Consider the following 22,660-nt stretch of genomic DNA (forward strand, 5'->3'; position numbering starts at 1 on the left):
GGACATGCGAGGCATATCGCACGCGCGTCTTTTCGCACGCGTGTCATATCGCACGTAAAGCGTGACATTTAGCACACTTGTTGAGACAAAGGCTTGAGCATGCCACAAAAAAGCTGCCGTTTCAGTCTCTTTTCTGCTCATTAGATATACAAGGCACATCCACGAGATTGGTAACACGCTTAGCGTGCCGTTTCATCGCACGCTTGCCCGTGCAATCACCTTTTTCACTGTTTTCACACTCTCAGTATGTACCAAGACAATAATTTACCACAGTTTCGGTGGCTAAAGGGTAGATTCAATGTCCATTACTAGCCACCTCCTCTGCGGTGAACAGTTGCTATTTATAAGAACAATGGATTTTATATCTAAGAAACCAAACAGTGGTTCTGGACACATTGTATTTGTTAACTTTGAAAAAGATCAGGAAGTTTAGCGTTCTAGACGACATCTGGGCAGTTAATGTTTAGTAGCGAAGCTTGTCGGGGTGAAACCAGTCCAACATATCGTGAATCATCAAAAATTACGTAGTGTCCGTCAAACATATACTTTATAGAAACTAAGGTTTATTTATACATGTAACTTTATTAACTTGCATAACATTCCTCTACAACCGCGAGAGCTACGATGCTACATGTCGGGAGCTAGGCAAATGTCCGTCAAAGCCTCCATTTTTCGGGCTTCTTTTTTTGCAATCGCTGAAATTGCAACCCACCTGATAGGATCACTTCTTTCTTTACTCCAGTTTCATCCGCATGTCAAATTGTTATTTTAATATTAGAAATTTTTTATTTAAAGTTGCAGGAACTTTTTTATCATGCTGTTTCCTTCTCAATCTACCAAAAGTTCAATTACTACGATAAATATATAGATTCTTATTTGGAGAATTTTGCATTAAAACAATCTTGTTAGTCTTGTCCTCATTTATTAAACCGCTTATATCACCCTTCCTGTATGTTTGAGGCTTTGAGAAAATCAGAATGATGGAATGTAAACTACGTTCCACAGAGATATATAAAAAGATGGTACATATGAATTAATTCTAGGAGAGACTGAAATCAAATTGTATTTATATGAGGTATATGTCGATCTTACTTTACGTAAAAGAACAAAATGGGATTTCTATTTGCTACATTCTTAAATATACAGCTTTGGTTTTCTCCTATATAATCTCGGCGCCAGCTAAGCGTTTGCTATTTTGATGTTAACCCACTACATTATGCTTTACATGTTTAAGCTATATTACTGATAGGGCTTTAATTCAGCTTCAAACTCAGGCTCCCTGTGATGTGATTGTCCTTATGTCTCCTTGCATCTAAAGCAATCCTAAGGGAAACAATGCACAATACTCAATAGTTGGTCAATAGAGTTTGTTAAGTCAAAATGATCACAACAGATCAGAGGAGTCATGTAGTTTTTCTAAATTTCCAAAGGATAAATTATCTTAGTTTTGTGCCATTGCATTAATGCGAAAATTTTACATAGAATTTTTTGGAAAATTTAACGAAAATGACAAACTCAAATTAGCAATGCTTTAAGAAAACAACTTGGTAAAAACTTCCATCTGGTTTTGCAGTCTATGTAATCGCCATGGTTAAAGTCCTTCAGGCAGGGCGGTTATCCTTGTTTATGCAGCATGAAGGAACCGAGACTATTGTACCCCGTCGTGAAAGGGTGTAGGCACGATACAGAAACCTCCAGAGAGGCTTTTATGGTGATAATAATGTGAAAGGAAGATAGGAGACTAATAAATACGATAAATAAACAGGTTACGGGTAATCCAAAACATCCAAGAAGACCGTAAGAAATTAACTGTTACGTAAGCACAAGCGTTTTTCTTTCCCCCTCCTCAAAAAGTTCAGATTCCCTAAAATTTCTTTATGAAATACAAGGGAAAAAAAAAGAGGGGCCGGGCTTTCACACTCCCCTCCCTAAAACTTTTCTGTACGTCATGTAAAAGATTTGTACATACCTAACGCCGAACGAGTATTGCTCCCAGTCTCCTTGGTGACTTGTTGCGGTTTCTCTGACGTTGCTGAACCTTCAGGCTTGGTATATAACTTTTTTATGGCCTGTTGGACCTAAGAGTTTGATATTGACTGTAAGCTGGGGATGAGACTAGAACCTATACCGAGAGATTTGTTACGTCGATATTAAAAAAGCAATGGGAGTGTAACGATTTTCAAGAAGTTAAATTTTTTCCAGTTTTGACATATGCATATGTTTTGTTATGAAAAAGTTAAGAAGGTAAATGAATGAATAAATAAGTAAATAAATAGCGTACCTGGTCATCGCACACACAGTGAAAGATGAAAAACATGATACCCTGTGGGAAATCAAAACCTCAGTCTAAAAACGTAAATAAGACTACCCTGCGTGGTAGGCACTTGGTAAAAGGACGAGGAAATGATTTGCCAGAAGGTAACCGTGGGAGTGAGATGTTAGTTTTTCATTTTAAGGGGAAATGATCCTTCGGAATGCCACCAGCCAGAGAAAAGTTTCTGTTCTCCTGGATCACGAATGAAAAAATAGCAGACCTGGTAGACCAGTAGGCCTCTTAACCCTTTTACTCCCAGGGTCTCATTTGCAATTCTCCCTACTGTCTGCCATACAACTCTTACGATGTTAGCTCGGAGAATTTGGTTTTGGATCAACTAATAATCCCCTAATCGATATTTTTCTTTATTCTCATCACTTGTCTGCTTGATACTGTATTGATATTGTAAGGAGAAATTCTGTCTTGGTCACTCACGGGAGGCAAAGGTTCAGACAAATATTCTTTGAGTTTGCACTAAGTATGGTTGTTATAATAATGTAATGCGCTACGTTATTTTGCGCGCGATGTGCCATACGTAACGTGAATGTAGCACACTCTAGATTTTCCACGTGTTACCACTGATATGATACTAAACCTTTCACTATGTGAATACCTGTGTGGAGTTGAGACATAGAAACACGTATCCAAGAACATAGTGGAACTCCACAAAAAAACCCAGTATCCACGTCACACCGAGTAACGGAAGAAGAACAAAAATGCTTTTCGCACTTCGCCTGTAAAATCAATAGGAATCCAAACCAATGAAACCAAACTAAAAAAAGCTAAAATAAAATCAAAGATACATTGATCGTACTCACGATCAACTTAGTCAGAAGTGATCTCTGTAGATTCAAACTTACTTTGCGACATTGAGACGGTCCTTGCCAAATCTTGCGGAAATTTTCCCAAAAATCACACGCATAAGAATCACAAACATTATCAAGTTTATCTGCAAGTTCAAACGGGATTTTGTTATTGAAAGTTCAAAATGCGCGAAAGAATAACAGCTGGAAAGAGTAGCTACTATATCCTCTACTGCAACTGGTGAGTACAGGTGAGGAGATGAAGAGAGGTTTCACATGGAAAAACTGGAAGAATACATATGATGTTCTTGCATATGGCAAAACTGGAAAAGAATTTAGCTCATTAAAAATTCTCAAATTGCCATTTATTTTTTAATATCGGCGTAATAAAACTCTCAGAATAGCTTTAACTCTCATCCTCAGCTAACTTTTAGCCTCTTTTTTCCTTGTATTTCATAAAGAAAGTTTAAGGAACCTGAACTTTTCGGGGGGGGGGGAGGACGGGGACGGGGAAAACACTTGTGCTTATGTATCAGTTTATCAGTTAATGTCTTCTTTCCTCAGATGTTCACTCGAGAAAAAGATCAGTTAGACTTAAAGCAAAAACATCATATGCATTTAACCCTTTACTCCTTAAGAGTGTTCAGCATCAAGTCTCCTTACAGTAACACTCCTGAATAACAACAATACGGATATAAGAATAAAAGAAATGATCCAGCGCCTACTAAAGAAGATCTTGATTGTTAAACAAACTCTCCCTGTTAGTTCCATATGTTAAGATAATAGTACAGAGAATATGCATACTAAAGTTAAGGCGTAAAGGGTCATCGATTACTGTGACGACATCCGGCCATTTCCCTCCAAATGTAAAATTAGTATCACTTTGCACAAGCATTGCAAATGTTTCCGGCATTTTATTAATATTCCTCTTTTGGTTCAGATTTAAAATTGATCATCTAAGAAATATCCAGGCTATAAAAGTTAGGGGACAACGACGGTGACGAAAATATTAATGAAGATAAAAATGAAACTGAAAGAAAATATGTTCATATCGAAGTAAGACCATATTAAAACTTTCTCTGATTAATAATGTATTTTAGCCGTATTACTATGGAAATACATTTTAAGAGGGAAAACATACATACCACGAGTATGGCCAAGACTGGTCCTTTGTATATCCAGAGACTTCCGTTTAGCCAACACCTGCCAAAATATCATAGTCTGTTTGTCTCGATTTTATGGTCATATGTCTAAGCTTAAGCGGTTTATTTTTTTGATCTGTGCACTTTAAGATATCTAACTTACGTTGTTCGTTCGATCTCAGCTTGAAGGCTTAGTGAGCCACACTGTATGTCCACATACAGAGCACTACCCATGTCAAAGGTACTGGGTCTGACAGCCGCTATCAATCCCACAAGGACTGCTGGGATACCTTGAGGAATACAACAAAGAGAGTCTGGATATAAACGTTTATGTTTATGTTTTCGTTAGGTTGGAGCCTAAGTTTGAGCTCTAGCACGCTGAATTTTTAATGCTTAATATCTTATTAGACGAAATTGAGAATAATTTCAATTTTTTTCCTTGAAGCAAAAGAACACAGTCAATCAGAATTTAGGAAAGCATTTGTGCGTTCGACACTCATTGAAGATGAAGTATGTGCGCATTTGGCATTGGCATGAAATTTTTTTTTATTAAGATGCAATACTTTCCCGTGGTATGCCGTGGCATGTCTCACCTCACTTGCAAACAATAGTCAGCAGGCTCTCTCTTTGGCTTGGAATATTATAATTATGCAACACTTCCTCGTGATATACCATGAAATATTTAACTTTTCACTTTCATTCCCTTCATGCAGAAATTTTCTCAAGGGCTCTTGTGTCTACTAAGAAAATGCTGGTTAATTATGAGATATTCCATGTCATTAAAAACAGGATCGTTGGATAATGTAATTCAAGAGGTTTCATTTGCTTAGCAGTCATGGGTTACGGGCCATTATAACATGCACGCGCATGAAGACAAGTTAAAGCAAAAGTGTTTTTGTACATCGTGACATTCCGTTTATTGTAACAAAATAAAGTTGGGAAGATTTATCTAAATTTTGGGGCGTTTTTAATGAGACAACTATTCCACTCGCGCTTGTTCGATATGACATGATCATAGACGATTAAGTCCTATCGGCCTCGTTGACTGTTTATCATCTCACATCAGACGTGCACTTATGGAATAATAGATATAATAATTGCATAACTGGTATATTTACCCCATCCTATTGCCAAGTAGGTGACATATCGTCTGGGAGTATTGAAAACCACGATAAGCTTGCTGTAAAGATTCATCCCTTCAACAAGCATCCACGTGAACAGCGCAATGTCTAAAAAAAACTGAACGACCGCCACTGTCGAACATAGAGCCTAAAAAAACCACACATATATATATATATATATATATATATATATAATAATATATATATATTATGCATGCTCACTAGTTTATCTAGTTTGAGCACTCTGGCATGGCTTAGATGATACCACACGTGTGAGATCACTTGGGGTGGCTATATAGCCTTACCTCCATCCTAGCATCAGCACTGCACTGATGAGGCCCAGAAGGCCGAAACAGTACTGTCTGCAGTTAGTTATATATGTATATATATATACATACAGTTCAAAATGACTGAAATGAAACACGCATGATTCCCTGTAACTCTGAGTTTCGTGCTTACGCACTCGTCAGAATCTGTCTGGGGAGAATCATGCGTGTTTCATTTTAGTCATTTTGAACTGTATTTCGCTCTACACTCATGTGTATTGAGCACTTTCCAACAGCATTTGCTACAATTTCCCACAATTATATATATATATATATATATATATATATATATATATATATATATATATACATACATATATATTTATCGGTGTTTTTCCCTCTTCGAGGGGAATTTCATGTCTGTATAAAAGAAAGGTTGCTAGAAACTTCAGTCCCCATTCCAAAGGAACTGGGCAAAAACCATTCCCGACATGGAAACAAGTAGCACTTAACTTATCCTTCAAACTTGCTCATTGTTTTGATCTGGAATCAATAAACGATCCATAGTTTTACAAATGAGAAAAATGCAGAAATACAGCAAATCTTTGACAATCCCTCGTTGATGGTCAACAAAGTGTTCCTGTCTACAAAGGATGTCATACTTGTGATGACTGCCATGTATTGTACTTACCGAGTGTTCGTTTCGTGTAACAAATAGAGTTTTGTCCAGAACAAAAACAAGATTTCCAAGCCCAAGTGAAAGGAGGAGATTTTTGTGGATGAAAATTTTCTCAGTGGTCCTTATCCTATTAAAGAAGAAAGCATCAGTGAAATTGTGAATTGTGGTTGGAGTTGTGGCCACCCTGTTTTAAAAGGTCAACTGAAAAAATATCGAAGTTGCTGAGCACATTTGGAACTTACCTCAGATATGTAAGAAGTACGAGTGCAAGAACCACCGCTACCATAGAAATGCACATGAGCACTAACTCCATGCGACTTTGAATTTCGTAGTGCTTTATGATTTCTTTTGAAGTAGGTGGAGTATAGGTAAAAATCATCTTTTCCTAGAAGTAATTGGGTAAATAATAGACAAAAAACTGGATCAATTCTATTACTTGGGTTAGTATTTCATAGAAGGACTGTACCTAGCAGATACATTGAATGGCATCCCATAAAACGACGGCAAAGGAGACCAATAAACTTAAGGTTCTAGAAAAAGATCTTGTTACCAACTTTTGAAGAAAAATAATTTTTTTGACCAGCAATGGAAATCAAGCAAAGATATGATCCTCGCAGGTGGACCACAACTCAAGTGATTGCAGAACAGAACCCTAAAAAATCCAATTTAAGAACTCGGGTTCATATCTCCTGGTAGTTGATGAGGGCTCAGCCGAAATTGAGAGAAGGCAATAAAAGGCTAGATGAAATAAACTATTTATCTAAATATCATTCTACTGTCTTTTTAAAAAATTAACCACAGGAAAGGCTTCTGTTTATAGTGTTTTCTTCTCTTTATTTCTCCAGTCACACAATGTTATGCTACTCCCTTTGCTCGCCGTCTTTGACAGAATAGATACGGAGTAAAGTAGCCAATCAGATTTCAGATAAATAAAGGGGTAAGTTTCTAAAGAAACTATGGTGCTGCGTCGGTGGGAGAGTATAACAGGGTAATTTAGTATTATCATCTGAGTTGATAACGTGAATTGGCCGCCGTCAAGAGTTTCAAAGCTGACGTTTCGAGCGTTAGCTCTTCGTCAGAGCACTACTATCTCTAAATTATCCACATTTCAGATAGTTTTGAATTTTGCTCGTAATTGATAACAGAGGGGATAGCACACGTTTTCTAGACAATTCAAGGAGTAAAATAAAGGAAAATCATTTCAATCCTTAATTAAATTCTCCTCTGAGTTGAACATTTTCTTCGTGTTACCTCATGAAATGTCACTGCAGAGCAATTTTCTATCCCCGTTTCCTCCCTTGCTTGGCCCGTTACGTCACTATTCTGAAGGGTAAGGCAAAATTTGAAGTAACAATGCCAAGTTGACATGTGATTTACATCTGAATTGTTTGTCAACTTCTTGTTCAATGAACTCAGTTGAACGGAGTTAAGAGTGGTTGGCAATGTAAAGCTCGCCCATCGAGTCTAAAATTGTACACCTACAATTTCAAAGGACCCACAACTTATTTTATACACTGGAAAACGGAACAGTTGATGCGTCAGTTGGCGTTTCTCCGCAGCCGTGGCCTTTCAACCTTAAAGGCCTTAGCTAGTGGAGAGGATAAGGGAGCAACTCCCCTCCTCATCCCTGCAAAGAATTCAAGAAAATGATTTAAAACGCCATTCCCAGTCCTCTTTTTTGAGGACCAGGAAGATAATTTAAGCTCACTAACATTAACAGTTGATACTTTGTGTAACCAATTTGCTCGTCTTTGCAAAACAGCAAACGAAAGAAAAGTAAACTTTCAAGGACAACAGTCTATTTGCAGTTCTCTATTAATTTCCGCGTGATTGGCAAGCTCCACACCTTCTTGATTTAAAATATGCTGAGCAAACTCCTCCCCGCCCTGCGGTCTTGCTCTCACATTTAGAACAGTACTAGTTTTTGTTTTTTTATTACGTAGTATATTGAAGTTCGTGCCTAGGATGTTGACACCATCAGCTAACTCAGGACCACCACAAATCTTTGATTAAGAATTGAAAATGTTCCGGATAGATTTCTTTCCATCTGCCTTGCACGTTTTACATGGGATTGACGAAAACGTTTCTAGAATTTGTGAAGCTTGAGTTCAATCGGCTCGAGCTATTCCGGGGACCCTCCATCTAGATTACTTACCCCACGCCTGTTCGTTATGTTTGATGTATCTGAACTCGCGGCATTTTCTTGTTTGGTGTTGTTGTTAATGTTACCGATTTTCTGATCAGGATTATCAACGTTCGTGCCAGCTGGTAGTATTGGTGACACTTTCACCCTAAAATCCGGTCTCAGTCTCCGGATGACTGGGATGGATGGGTCAAACTTTAATCTCGCTATATTATCAAGTTTCGGTTTCCTGAAAAATATGAAAAAAAAAAGAAAAGAATTGGTACAATTTCCAATGCTTAAGTAATTTTTTTCTGAAACACATGAACAATCATTTTGAGTCATTCTGGAACTTATCAAAAGGGCAATCTATTTAACCAAATGAATTCTATGTTGTTATTCGTCTGTTTACTGTATAGACTCAGACGACGACAATATATAGTAATTACAAAAAAAATAGCACATTGATAGCACATTGATCTATTACTGTACAGACGCACGGCACCATGGAATCAATCTATTCTATATGATATAAAAAAGCAAGATATTGCTAACGATGACGTCATCTATGCGTCTGTCCTCCAGTAAGGGGAAAAAATATCAATATGCGTGTAAAATTGAACTTATCATATAATTTAGGCAAATCTATACCCGTTTTAATACCTCTCCCATCTCCACTAGTGCGACTTTCTGATTACAGGCTCATAACATGTAAAAACCCTACTACTGACCCCGTCATGAGGTATCCCGGAGTATTCACTTATCAACTGAGTGGAAGGGCCTTACGGGAAAATATTTTGCTCGAGGTCATGAACTGGACCGAGCGCAGGACGGTCTCCTTTTGTCTTACACACACGGCTGTGCGGGTCATATGATAATATAGCTTCTCCTACTTTCATTTTACCTCAATGGAACTTACGTCCACGGAACAGACAGAGCAAGAAGGAACCTGAACAATCAGTTTAAAGGAATGATTTGACTTACTCTTTAAGAAGAGGAAATGGCTCTCTTGATCCAAACTGATACGCTGTCGTATTTTGCGGTGCCTGACGTAGAAACTCAAGTGCTTTCTTTATCAGTCTGTTTCTAATTTCATAACCCTAAAAGAAAAAAATTAAAAAGAGCGCTTTAGTAGAGTTTTATCTTTTCGCATCTTGTGTTACCGCCTCAGCCTAGGCTATAGTGGTAGACTCCACTCAATTCGCCATACGCTTCTCTTTGCCCCTAAAACTGCTGGACCAAAAATAATGGGGAGAAATGGCTTTGTGCTGCAATCACGAGAGAAACCTCAAAAATAACCTCATGGAGTCCTTTTTACTTCAAGGAGCCACTTAATTTTTAATTATAAGTTCTTTTTTTGTCCTTTTCTCCGTCTCTGTTCCTATTTTATCGTTTTCTTCCAGCCCCTTTTCTCTTCCATCGCTTCTTTTCTTTATTTTCTTTCTTATTTGTTTGTTTTTCTTATATATATACGTACCATTTACCACATCTTGTATACCGGATGGTAGTAAAGAAATGATTACCAGCTTACCTTTACAAGCCGACAAAATACTGGAACTTGATCGTAAACAGGAGAGTATAAAACAGCGTTGATAATCAGCTGTAACCATAGGGACAAAAAGAAAGTTGTTAGGCTTCCCCAGTAGCTGTTGTTTAATCAGGTCACGCAACGCATTCTCCCTCGTTACCACTAGTTGATCTGGAATGACACGTTGTGTGACAGGACCAAACAACGCCTGTGAATGAGGCTTTAAAAGGTGAATGATTTATTGTATGTTGTCATTTTTAAGATATCTAAAATTTAAACGCTATTATTTATCAAAAGCCTCAGTTGTCAAAAATACACTGATTTGAAGACTGACAGTAACAAAGCGGCACGAATATTCAATAGCGAGCTGAGAAGATCTCTTAGAATATTTCTCATCAGTCGGAAGTAAAAGCACCTACTACTTGTGTCGAGCAAGTGTTAATTGAGCTTTGAAAGTAATGTATGGTTGCATTGGTTTTGCCTTAATTCGCTATGTTATTTCAACCAATCAGATTCAAAACTAAGACCAAGCGCGGCTTAGTCACTCGCGTTTTCCCGCGTTTCCCGTGGGCTCCTTGTGATATTTTCCTTCCCTCTGATTGGCTGCTGTGACTACTTTGGTTTAATACAAACAACAAGAGAGCTTAAGAGTCGAACTTCCTCAATACCTCCCCTCTCAGAAAAAAAGTTACATTACCTGCTGTCAAAAATACATTTCGGGTCTTTTCAATGACTCGGGTAAAGAAAATAAAGAAATATTTTGGCGATGTTGCATCAAATTCAAAGTTCAGTGGTCTTCATTTGAACTGGTTTCGTCTCCATTTATGTCACTGTAACTCGCCGCTGTGTATTGTAGATTTTCAAAGTTTTAACCGTTTGCATTTTTACCTGGCAATACTGGAGGGCTAAATCAGCATTTTCTTGGGTGAGTGGCGTAACTAATTTTGTTGCACTGTGGAATAAGTCTTTGAGGTGATCATGGAAAACTTTAGAGTTTGTGTAATTTCCTTCTTCTGCAAACTGGATCACCTCTTTTAAAACTGCTGTAAAATTGGTTTCGTTGGCACTAGACATCTAAAACGAGGACAGGAATAGCGCCTGATTAACAGAAATACACAACAAAAGAGCACCATGCACAATCAAAGCTAACTTATCTGAATCTCTGTTGGATTATTAGTCGTTACTCCAGTTGTCTATTTCAAGCCAGGAAAATGGTTACAATAGAAGAATTCGATGGCTGCACATTAAATTTCGCGAAAAAATGATGCAAAACAAACGAGAACCTCGTCTTCCTTAGTAACTAATTATAAAAATCCGGTCAAGAGTAAGTCAAAGATGGAAACTTTTTTTCGGTATATTTTGCTTCCTGTATGCAGGCAATTTACCAGTCAGCCTCGATTGGATGAACTCGAGGTTGTACCATATTGGATCTGTGTCTTGGTTTTTCGAAGTCCCAGTTACTTAACGGGCCTGTAAAACTGTTCTGTTTTCATTCAAGATGGGAGTCTCAAAAGTTTTGCGAATTATACAATAAAACGATTAGCTAAAGAAACAAATTGGGCTGGTTAGGGTGCTAGAACCTGCTTCTCTATTCTTTTAAATTTTATTTCAAAATATGGCTTCGGGCCCGTTTAGTTACCGGGATATTCAAGGAACGGGCCCGGCCTGGGCCATTAATAAAGGCCTTTAAAGAAGTTTTGCGCTTAAGGAAGGTCACAGAATTGTCAAAACATAGGGCGGTTAAATGAATTGGTTTAGAGGAGGACTACCTCTTATCATCCAAGTTCCCCTCATGATATATTCTTCAAGATATGACTAGAGCTACGCTTTGCTTCTCAAAAATTTGGTTGACCGTGATACATGGTCAACATGTATTTACGTCGGAAATCATGCCGATGGTCTCTATATTTATTTAAAGAAGGTGTCTTAAGGTACAATCAAACATAATTTTGAACAAAGGCAGAATTCCTTGTCCACCCATTTGAAGCCTTGATTGGGAAATATAATTTGTAGCCATGTATTTTTTAGGATGCAGAGTGAATTTTATGAATAACAAGACTTCTCTCACTCCTTAGCGCCTTATACATTTAGTGAGTAGCCAGAAAGAGCTATGACGTCGAAACTATAGAAGAATTTATAGGTGTGGATTTATCAAACTCACCTTGTGCTGTAAGACCTCCGCTAAAGCTTTCTTCTCACATCCGCAACTTTTCCATGTCAAATTGGTCACATATGAATCTCTGAAACATTTATGGCTGAAAGAACCTGAAACCAGATAGGTTTGACTTATGACCAGAATAATCTGCAGTTATTTCGTACTTAGTTACAGTCTTCAGGCATTTGTCTCTTTTGAGCCGTGCAATTTCCATGAGAAAAAGATTTTCCATGAGAATACTAACAATAACTGTATAATTAGATAAAGGCAATTGCCATTTATCATCTGTGCATAATTTGAAGAAATGTGGTTTATGCAGTTTGGTTAAGTGGTATAAGAGGAGGTTTCTTCCTTTACTTACCCCCTCTCCCTCCTCTCCGTCCCCCTCCTCACCCTCCTCCCCTTCTCTCCTTGCTGTGGCTTTTAGTGAACAGTGACGTCACCGTCCTTTATATAGATTTTTAAATTACCTGATTATATAGATTTTTAAATTATCCCTCTCTCGGTATGCTACTCACAATGATCACAATTCCACTCGCCTGATTGGTCATCACAATTAGCCTCTTTATTGCATCTGTCACCAAACGGTCTGATCTTGTCACCACTTGCACACAAGAAGAGCTTGTCTTTAGATATTGAGGACAGATTCCTTAATTCTGGAGAGATATGATATTTCTCAGAGAAAGACTTCCTGTTAAAATATACTTTAGAAGTTCAAACAAGAAAGGACACGATTAGTTCGTTTATAGCATTCTTCCTCTGTACCACATGGACTCGACGGACACCAACCTGATATAGCACCAGTGCAGTTAACTAGACCAGCTTCCACATAGCATCCAGGTCTCACTTTTTCAGATGCAGAGCTACAATAAAAATCCACGCCGTTTTCTTTCCAGCGATCACCATCGTAATAGAGCTTACCATTCCAGGAACAAGCTTTAAATATATTTAAAATCGTTTCATTTTTGAGATAAATAAATAAATTATTTAAATTAGTTATAGTTCGGGAATGAGTATGACTTGAAGTACAGAACCTTTCACGTGAACCGCACATTAGACGCGCTTGACGCGCATGCAAAACCCATGCACTGCACGCGCGCAACACGCAAACTGCGAATCACCACACACATTGCGTGTAAAAGAAAATGCTCTTGTAGAATTATAAATTTTTTTGGTTGTTGCACACAGAAATAAAATTATTTATTGACCTCCTATTCAAAAGCTTCTTTTTTTGCCACTCCAAATGATATTAGTTTCGATATAGTGAGCGATATTTGTACACGCCGTGTATTCGAATCAAAGAACTCAGTTTAATCTCTATCAAGTTTTGAAATACATCAGTCTCTCCCCAAAGGGAAACAAGATGAAGTTAGATCCGTACAGAAATTTATAAAACGTTGAGGTATAAGTTCTCTTTAACCTTTGCCAAATTTATAGCCAAATGGTCTGAAATGTAATGTTCATTTGATCACACTGATACACACGTTAGTTTGCGCAATATAAGCCCCAGTTTATTATTATCATTACTATGATTATTATTATCGTTTTGAGTTGAAAAATTAAGCAAGTGCACTTAGTTCTTCCTAACGTTATAAGACAAAACAAGTGACTCCTGACGAGCTCTTGATATTGATGGAATGCATTTGTACACTTGACACGTATATACTAAATATATTTCATTTGAATAACCATAGTTTCCTTCGTGAACTCACCTGAGCACACTCTGTGCTTCTTTTTCATAAATTCCGCCACATTGCACTCTCTTTGGTTGCAGTTGTCGGTTTCTATGTACTCTAGAACATCTTCGTATCCAAATTTCGAAAAAAGTACCAGCCGTAGTTTCCTTAAGCAATGAATTTTCCCTTGATTGCACGCGCACTTCATACAGTCACCGACACGCCATGTTGAGCCTTCAAAGTAATGGTTTAAGTCTTCATCCCGACAAGTAACATCTGATACAGAAAGAGAGAGCACAAATTCAGGTTTTACGCTGAAATAATCATAATTTCTTAACTGAGAAAATGGAAATAAAGATGCAAGGCCTGTTTTTCCCGTCCCTATGACATTTTTGTAGTAACTTTAGCGGTTTTACATGTTTCCTTAAGGGTTCTCCTCCAAAATCATAGCACGTACAAGAACTTCTTTTTCCCCCCGCAAGCAGAACTTCTTGCGGCTAACCGTGTTTTATTTGCATTTGAGTCTTAGAGGCCGCAAGGACTTCAATGCAGTACCGTTGAATTTATAACGACTCTATAGCTTCTTGGAGGTTTGATGTCAAAAGGCAAAAAGTTCCTGGCGGCTTTTTGCGGTAAAAAAATCAAAAGCATACTTGAGATGAAAACAGAGAGGTGAAGCTCTCCTAAGTGAAAGGCACAGGCCAGTTACAACTGCTAAAAAGATGTGGAGGAATATCGTTTTCTTGAGTCAAGTAATACTACAAAACGAACCTACAAAATAAGAAAAGAGTTTACCTGATGAACAACTTTTGAGGTCAAAATTTCGTGAACAAGAACTGTCAGCTGATGTTAGCTGGCGACCATTGGGACATAGAGTAGGATTCCCTCTGATGTGATTTACAATTTCTTGAAGACCTAAAGAAAATACAATCACAGATTCAACTTTATAGACACACCACTATAACAGAATCTTGAATCTTCCTAAAAGTGCGGAAATTTGTGAGGTAGTTTTTCAAATCTTGGGAAAGAAATGAAAATAAAGGAAAAATAACCTGAATATCGAGACGAAGATGAACTCACGTTTTTTAAAGCTAAAAAAAGTGCTCATTTGCTGCATTCGATCGTTTTAAGGGAGTTTGATTTTCAAGAAGAACTATACCAAAAAAAATCACGACCTTTGGAAATGTCCTTCCGCTTTTTGAAGTTGGCACTAGGCTAATTAATTTGTATTTAACAGATGGTAAGTTTGTTTTTTTTTTTGTCTCTGTGTTAACAAAGTTTACGTAATTGATTTAAATCATTATACCACTACCGAGAGGTTGTAAACTGATGAAATTCGTTCGTGTATAAATTAATTCTTGGTATAAATGAATTCACAAATGAATTGCAGTCTGGGTTAGAGTCTCCTTAACGTCGTATTCCAGGCTTTGACATCAAAGTGCCATAAATTACCTGGACAGTGCTTAGCACAGCAGATTTTTCCATTGTAAACATAACAGATGGGTCTGCTCATTGGTGGACATACATCTCGCGTGCCGATAACCCCAGGGAAGTAGAAGGAACAATTACCATGTCGCCAACTTTGACCTTTGAACGCTATTCCAGCGTTCTCTATCAGTTCAACACCTGATGAGAAAACAGCGGGAAACAAAGCCAAAAAAATTACCTAATTAGAACAAGCGTGGTTACGAATGGATAGGATGGACACAGATTGTGAATGGGAAACTTACGACTGTAAGGCTGCATTTTTCAAGAGGTACCTGAGATCATTGCGTAAGATTAAAGATGAACGGTTGAATATGTTTACCTTTGCATTCGTCTTTTTTGCTTAAAAACTTCTTAATCTTGCATGAAGGCTGTGTGCAAATCTCTTCGTGGACATAGCAATCAGTAAAGTAGCCAGGAAAGTTAATTTCTAATCTCTTTCGACACTCAAGCATTCCTTTCCTGCATTGGCAGAGAAGACAACTCGACGCTTGCCAACCTCCATCACTTTTTATAACGTACGTATCTCCTTCTTCGTCTTTGCAAAGGACTGAAAAAGACCAAAACGAAAATCAAATTACTTTCAAACGATGCAGATTGGTTCCCCACCCCTCCTCTACCAGAGATTACCTCTGCTATCATAGTTAGTCTAGGCAGAGTAAGATAAACACGAGACTCGGGGAAGAGGGATGGGAGAAAACTACTTGGAATTCTTGATCAGTGCCGATCGTCCGGTTTTACTGGCCTCATTTCGGACCAAAACACGCCACACCCGTTCTCAGACCTGCTTTCTCAAAGTTGTACTAGTTTCCGCATCAATTACGTTCACTTTTTAACCGGTCAAAAATCACTAAAATTCATCGACACTTAAAAAAAAAAAAAAAGAGATACACTTATGTTATTTCCCTTTCTCTATTTTTCTCGCAGTTCCATTAAAAACCGTCTATACCTGTTTCCAGACCAAAACAGCTCAAAACCTTACCCTTCGGGGCTGTACTCGCCTGTATGGCTCATACAGGGTAGGTACTCCCCCCCCCCCCGCTTCATACCTTGCCAGGGACCCTCACATAATACCATTCTAAAAGAAAGAGCGCATGAGCTCCAAAAACGATATTCTGCTGAAACGCATCGAGAATTTCTGACGAACAAAATTTTAGACTTTTTGTAATTTTTTTTGTTTTTACTACACACCCGTTTCAGACTCTTTTTATATTTCTTGTGTCATCCAAATTCAATCATTATGATCTGTAGAGAGTTTGCTAATCAACTCTGATGTTTTCTCTTTGTTTCCAAAATACAATGACAACAAAGTGTAATTTTTGCCCAGTAAGTGGTTAACTCTTTAAAGAGTAATGCAAAATGTCAGTTTAAGGCCTGTAAAGCTCAATACCATTGTCACAGCCAGTTTCATCTGATGCATCTGGGCATTCATGTATTCCATTGCAGCGATGAGTATCACGAATAAAAATGTTTCCTTCTTTACACTTGAACAAATTCCCTCTCTGATAGGCTGAAATTAAGAATGTGAACACAGAAAAAAAGATTAGAGTAGTATCGCTTTCTGTTTTGACCGAAATAAAAACAATTATCTACAAAACAAATGGGATAGGTTTTTTGTGTGTGTGTCCTTTGCCCCGTGAAGGATCGCGGCGTTTCAACCGTTCAATCGAGGAATATAGTACACTGGTTAAGCTCCATCATCTGAAGACTTATGTTGCTCTGGGATTGGTTGGTTTCTCAACAGTAACGCATGATTAGTTCTCTACTGCTTTGCAGAGTTTTCTCTCTCGCGAGCCTCTACCCACTTCTCCTCGTTCTCGTGTTGTTCGGTCATGGTCTTCCGTGCTTCTAGAATGAATAGTCGTGCGGTCTCTCTTGCGGTGCGAATCACAATCAATAACCCCTTACTTCACTCCAAAGTGAGTAGAGTTCGATGTTGTAGGTCCTATAGCTGTACTTTAAAACCGAGATGATTTAGATACGCCCGATCGATTAAGACAAGCAGAGTATGCATTTGGAACGATGTGATCATTATAAGAAGTGACTAAATCGTTAAGTTATTGTTTTGATATTTCAAGGTCTTACGGCAGCCAGTGATTTATCGCCTATGGATGGTGGTGGTTGGGGGGGGGGGAGAGTTTTGGAGCCTTTTGGGAGGATCACATAATTTCCAGGAGAAACAGAGCTGGGGTGAGACCAGTCGTCGTTAATAGATTATAAAGGGGACTTCATCTAAACATTTTCGTACCTTCACAAGCGGTAAGGGCCTTTTGTGTGATGGACGAAGTGCTGCATCGTTCACAAGTCGAAGATGTCTTGACAGTAAACATTCCATATGCGATACTGATATTATATAAAGTGCAGCTAATATTACCATTGCTACAAGAACATGTTACACAGGAATTGTTCATCCAAATTTCAGAATAGCTTCGTAAAATTCCCTTCATATCCATACATACTGGTTCGTTTAGTTTGAAACACGTTACTGAATTATTGCTGCTGCAGTAGCAAACTCGTTTGGGGTTTTCTAACCATCTATCGTTATTTCGCTGACAGGATCGTGAAGAGGCTGTGAGATGTAGAAAGAAAAATAACGTAAGCCCTACGAACCGTAACCCCGAATTGAATACCATTCAGTCTGTTAGTTATCAAAAAAAATATATTCATCAATGACCGCTCAATTCTTAACCATCGATATTTTACTAAGAACCAATAAAGAAGGGGAACAGTAATTATTTAACAAGACAGGGAATACAGTGATACAGTGCTGTAAAGTACGCAATGTTGAAACTTCAAGCATACTAAGTTAAGCAATGTTGTCAACGTGACATTTGGCACATTCTGCTAGTGCCTTCGTCACAAATCAACTCATCTGGATATCACTCAATCAAGGGGCGAACTCGACTTGATGGGGTCGAACTCGAAAAGTGTGGGGGCGAACACGGCATAAGGTAGGGGCGAACTCGAAGGGGCGAACTCGATAGGGGGCGAACGCGGTGCAATTCCTTGAATCGAGTCGGTTCCCCTTCGAGATACAAAATGAATTTCTACCTAAATTTTCATACAGTCCCAGCTAAGATCTGGGAAAGCAAAAACAAGATTAATAATATGGAAATTGTCAGGAACCTAATTCAGCTTATTAGGAATGTTGCAAAGAAATAGGGTTTAAAGACTGTCGCATAACAAGAGGATAAATAAAAAATTTTTGGAGAAGAAAGTGTTAACCGTGACTACTGCCTTTTTTCATAAATTAACAAGCTACGTGCTCTTCGAACAAATTTACTAATTATGTAATTTAGTCCTGCAGACAAAAAGCAGACATTGTTTACAGGTGCAACCACCTTGGAAGAGAAAGATGTGAACTGTAATAAAACTAAAAACAAAGTAGATCTTTCCTTATTGTGAATTCAGCATAGGATTCACCCGTAAGAAGAGATGAGGGAGCGGAAACACAAGAAGGGTAATTTCCTGTACAGAAATCCGCTTTTAGTTTATCTATTTGTAAACATATTAACATTATTTCAATAAACGTAATGGGAGAGTAAATAATAATTGGAGCATGCTTTCGAAAAGAGCCAGTCACCACGGAGACCAAACACCTGTTTCCACGCCGAATTCATCCACGATAAGAGAAGGCGTCTTTTTTTAATTTTTATTTTTATTTTTTTTATTTTTATCAAAACTTAAGCTAATAGCTAGTTTCACGCAGCATTGTGATCAGTGTTAGGTGGTTATATCATGAGAGAGTAGGTTAACGAGTTAACGAATGATTTAGGTAAATTTCCCTTTGATTCCCACATAATTAACTGATATTTTTTCTAATTCACCAGTATTTGTACGGAGAGAAATTTGAATATAGTTGGCTCCATTATTTTTGTATCCGCGATCTTTGCTTAAGAGTCAGAAAGTCCAATGAAGACATTTTTTGTTGTTTGTTGAATTAGTAGTTACCGCTTTTTTTTTGAGGAGAGAGCTGACAACTCTGCATGACTCGCTTTGCGCCGGAGAAATTTTTATGCAAATTAGTGGATCAAAAGTAACCCTCAGGTATACACTGCTCAGGAGGGTATAGAAGAGATTAAAAATAACCCTCAAGTATGCACTACCCAAGAGGGTATGGGAGAGACGCACCCCCAAACTTAGCAACTTAGTCATGCCAAGTTCCCAAACTGAAAATTACGTGAAAATATTCGGTCATAAGACGTACCAAAAGATTGAGAGTTAAAAAAAGGATTTGATGGAACTTAGAACAATTATCGGTAGACAACTGGGATGCGAACTCTTTTGTTAACGTAAATAAAAGTGAAAAAGTCTCACATTTAATGATCTGCGAAAAAATCAAGGCTAAAAATTTCACACCTGTAATGTGAACCATAAAACGCATACTCGTTTATTTCAGCCTTCCTGTTTAGGAAACATGCTTCTATTTACAAAATTAAATAATAAATATTCAATGGTCCGATCTCGTTCTAATAACATCAACCGAATGATTTAAAACTCCGTTGCAAAACTAACTGATATGCTCTCATCGTAAACAGTCAGAGTTTACCTTCAACTTTTTGTTCAATCGCAAATATGCTAAGCACTCGCCGTCACAAGTATGACCTCAACGTTAAGTTGAACACCGTTGCCGAAGCCAAGGCAGTCAATGACAATCGTGAAATTGCCCGTGAATACGGCATTTCAGAATCCTGGTGAGAAAAAGGCGCAACCGGCAACATTTTCTGTTTCCCGGTGAGCTGCGGATGACAACAAATTGTACATCCATCCGAAGGGCCCTCGTCGGATATAATGTTACCGAGCACTTGCTGTTAAGCACGTATGCAAATGTACGTTTGTTTGCTTTTCAATAGAAGTGTTTTAAAAGCAGTATTCCTTTTAAACTCATAGGAATAAAGGATTGAATTTGACGCAATCTTCGCTACACCTCAGACCAAAAAGCTCTGCTTTTTCTCCTTTTTCTATCAACAACAAGTGTTCTTTTTTTCCCTTTTTAACTGTAAGTTCTGCTAAAATTGCGATCTTAAGATTTTGTTGCGCAAAAATACTTGGCTATAAGACGCACCCCAATTTCAACACTAACTTTACAACTGAAGACAGAATTTTCTTGAAAAAACTGTGCGCCTTACAATCGAGAAACTACGTAATTGATTTTAGGAGACCGCCCTTTCTCTGGACTCTTGAGTAAAAGATGAGGCATCCCCAGTTTACTTATATGATCATCATCCTTTACTAGGTCCCGAATGTCGTTGTCAAGCTCGATCGGCTACTCTTGACCAACACCTTTGCAATTTCCCATGATTATTCGACTAGAGGCATTTCCCGCCTAAAGTGAATGGTCGAGAGCAATTTGATTTTACTGCATCAACAACAGGAATATATTTTGAGACCTCACGAATCCATCTGCTGGAAATTCTTGCCGTCTAATTAGTCCAACATAGTGACCAAATGGACATACATCTCACACATGTTGTTTAATTACCCAGTATTGAACGAACAGCCTTTGTTGGTGCGCCTTAAGTAACCAGGTTTAAGGGTTTAAGTAACCGCATAGACACCTACCGAATGCAAGCGTTAATGTAATTCTGTAAATTGATGACAGAAATGATAGCCCCTCTGTAGAATGCTTGCTGCGAATTTTTTTCGGGGCCAAAGCTCCTCATGGCAGCAAGGATGGTACTAGCTACGGCTTCAAAACCTATTGTCACAAATAAATATATCGCCCGCGGAAAGTTTAGGACTGATTTTCTTACAGCAAATAACCAGCTGAAAACGCCGTCATTGTCACACAAACTGCTGAGTAGCTTAAAAATTTGCCATTTTTTTTATTTTTTCTCGAATTTTTTTAGTAGTCCTCGATATTCAGATTGCACTCTTGCAAAAAATCCATCTTGCAAATTGAACGCGATATATGCCCGGCAGCCAAGCTATTTTCATATAATTTCTATTGAGAAATCCTTTTAAACTGCCTGAGAGTATCAGATGTTGTTTGGAAATTTAAAGCGATTCCGAAACTTTTAAAAAAAATCGTTTTCTATAATGTCGTATGCTTGTGTTACATGCCAACAAACTCAAATATTGCTTCTTTTTACAAAAACGTTAGTGCATTAAGGTATGTACCTCTCGTCCGGGAAAAAATGGCAAAGACAATGATTCCAAAGAGATATGTAACTTTCCTCTCCATTCAGCCGCTTTCTTCGCCTGGAAATCTGTATTTTTTAACGACAAGAAGGTTTCTTTGAAAATGATAAAATATAAAGGGGTAAGTTTCTAAAGAAACTGTGGCGCTGCGTCGGTGGGAGAGTATCACAGAGTAGTGCTATCAACTGAGTTTATAACGTAAATTGGCCACCGTAAAAAGTTTTAAAGGCTGAAGTTTCGAGCGTTAGCCCTTCGCCAGAGCGATTGGAGGAACTATGGGTTGTGTGTCGGTTTATATGCAGAAAATGAAGCTACGCTATTGGTGGGAATATGGTGACGAGAAAACAAGAATAAATTAGTTGAATGAAAAGCGTTCGTTGATACTGTCGAGTGGAAGATAAATTTTTGTTCCAGAGTTTTGTGGCTGTCCAAACTGCCTAGATGTATGGAAAGGCCGCAAACTGCAATATGCTGCTTAGAATGATTAGGGAGATTAAAGTGTTTAGCGACTGGTTTGAATGCGTCTTTGTCATTTCTTTCTACGTCGCGAAGGTGTTCTCGGAATCGGTCATCTACTCTTTTCTGTTTCATCAATATATAACTTTTTTGTAATAAGTGCAAGTTATGCAGTAAATGACATTGGTGGAGGTGCACGTAAAGTAATCAGTGATCTTAATGGATCTCTTGGATCCCAATATTTTCTCTACGTTTTGAATGAAAGGACAAGTTTTGCATCGTGAGCAAGCGTATTTGAAAGTTCCAGGTTGGTCATTGGTTTGAAATGAACTTTTGACCAAAAAAAAAGGTTGCCTATGTTTTTTTCATGTTTGAATGAAATTTGTGGAGGTTGCGAAAAGGCAGTACCAGTCTCTAAATCGTTGTGGAGTAATTGAAAGTTTTTAAGAATGATAGATTTAACTGCGTGGTTGCGAGGGTGAAATGTGAGAGTGAATAAATTGCGATAAGTGTTTTCCTTCTTAGCCGTTTGTAGTGCTGACTGTTGATCAATTTGTTGGGCACGGTGGTAGCCCACTTGAACGACAGAAACAGGGTAGCCACGTATATCGAAAAACTGGCTCATTGCCTCTGATTTTTCGGGAAAATCAGAGTCGTCACTACATAAACGAAGTCTGAGAAACTGTGAAAAAGATATGGAATCCTTGGCTAGTGATGGATGCGACGACGAATACAACAAGTAACTACGTGAATCTGTAGGTTTGTAGTAAAC

At 38.1% G+C, this 22,660-nt stretch overlaps 1 protein-coding gene across 2 annotated transcripts; it reads right to left on the bottom strand.

The window, feature by feature from the left end:
• Positions 1–391: 391 nt before the first annotated feature.
• Positions 392–21,681, bottom strand: LOC131785427 (uncharacterized). Of its 2 annotated transcripts, none has more exons than XM_059102317.2 (25): positions 21,412–21,681; positions 17,540–17,860; positions 16,682–16,801; positions 15,614–15,841; positions 15,259–15,432; positions 14,602–14,721; positions 13,843–14,082; positions 12,920–13,066; positions 12,670–12,786; positions 12,137–12,240; positions 10,864–11,049; positions 9,979–10,047; positions 9,432–9,547; positions 8,481–8,697; positions 7,577–7,648; positions 6,568–6,710; positions 6,338–6,452; positions 5,378–5,528; positions 4,423–4,549; positions 4,263–4,320; positions 3,175–3,263; positions 2,928–3,048; positions 2,282–2,323; positions 1,970–2,078; positions 392–1,312 (listed from the first exon to the last, which is right to left on the bottom strand). In XM_059102317.2, the coding sequence occupies exons 1-25, from the start codon at positions 21,473–21,475 to the stop codon at positions 1,254–1,256; spliced, it is 3,309 nt and encodes a 1,102-aa protein (XP_058958300.2). In that variant the 5' UTR covers positions 21,476–21,681; the 3' UTR covers positions 392–1,253. The 2 variants fall into 2 exon arrangements, with proteins under 2 accessions (XP_058958300.2, XP_058958301.2); XM_059102318.2 differs by having other exon boundaries at positions 392–1,323; positions 12,649–12,786.
• Between the last annotated feature and the right edge of the window lie 979 nt (positions 21,682–22,660).

Source organism: Pocillopora verrucosa, chromosome 1 (genome assembly GCF_036669915.1).
Source record: "Pocillopora verrucosa isolate sample1 chromosome 1, ASM3666991v2, whole genome shotgun sequence".
Lineage (NCBI taxonomy): Eukaryota > Metazoa > Cnidaria > Anthozoa > Scleractinia > Pocilloporidae > Pocillopora > Pocillopora verrucosa.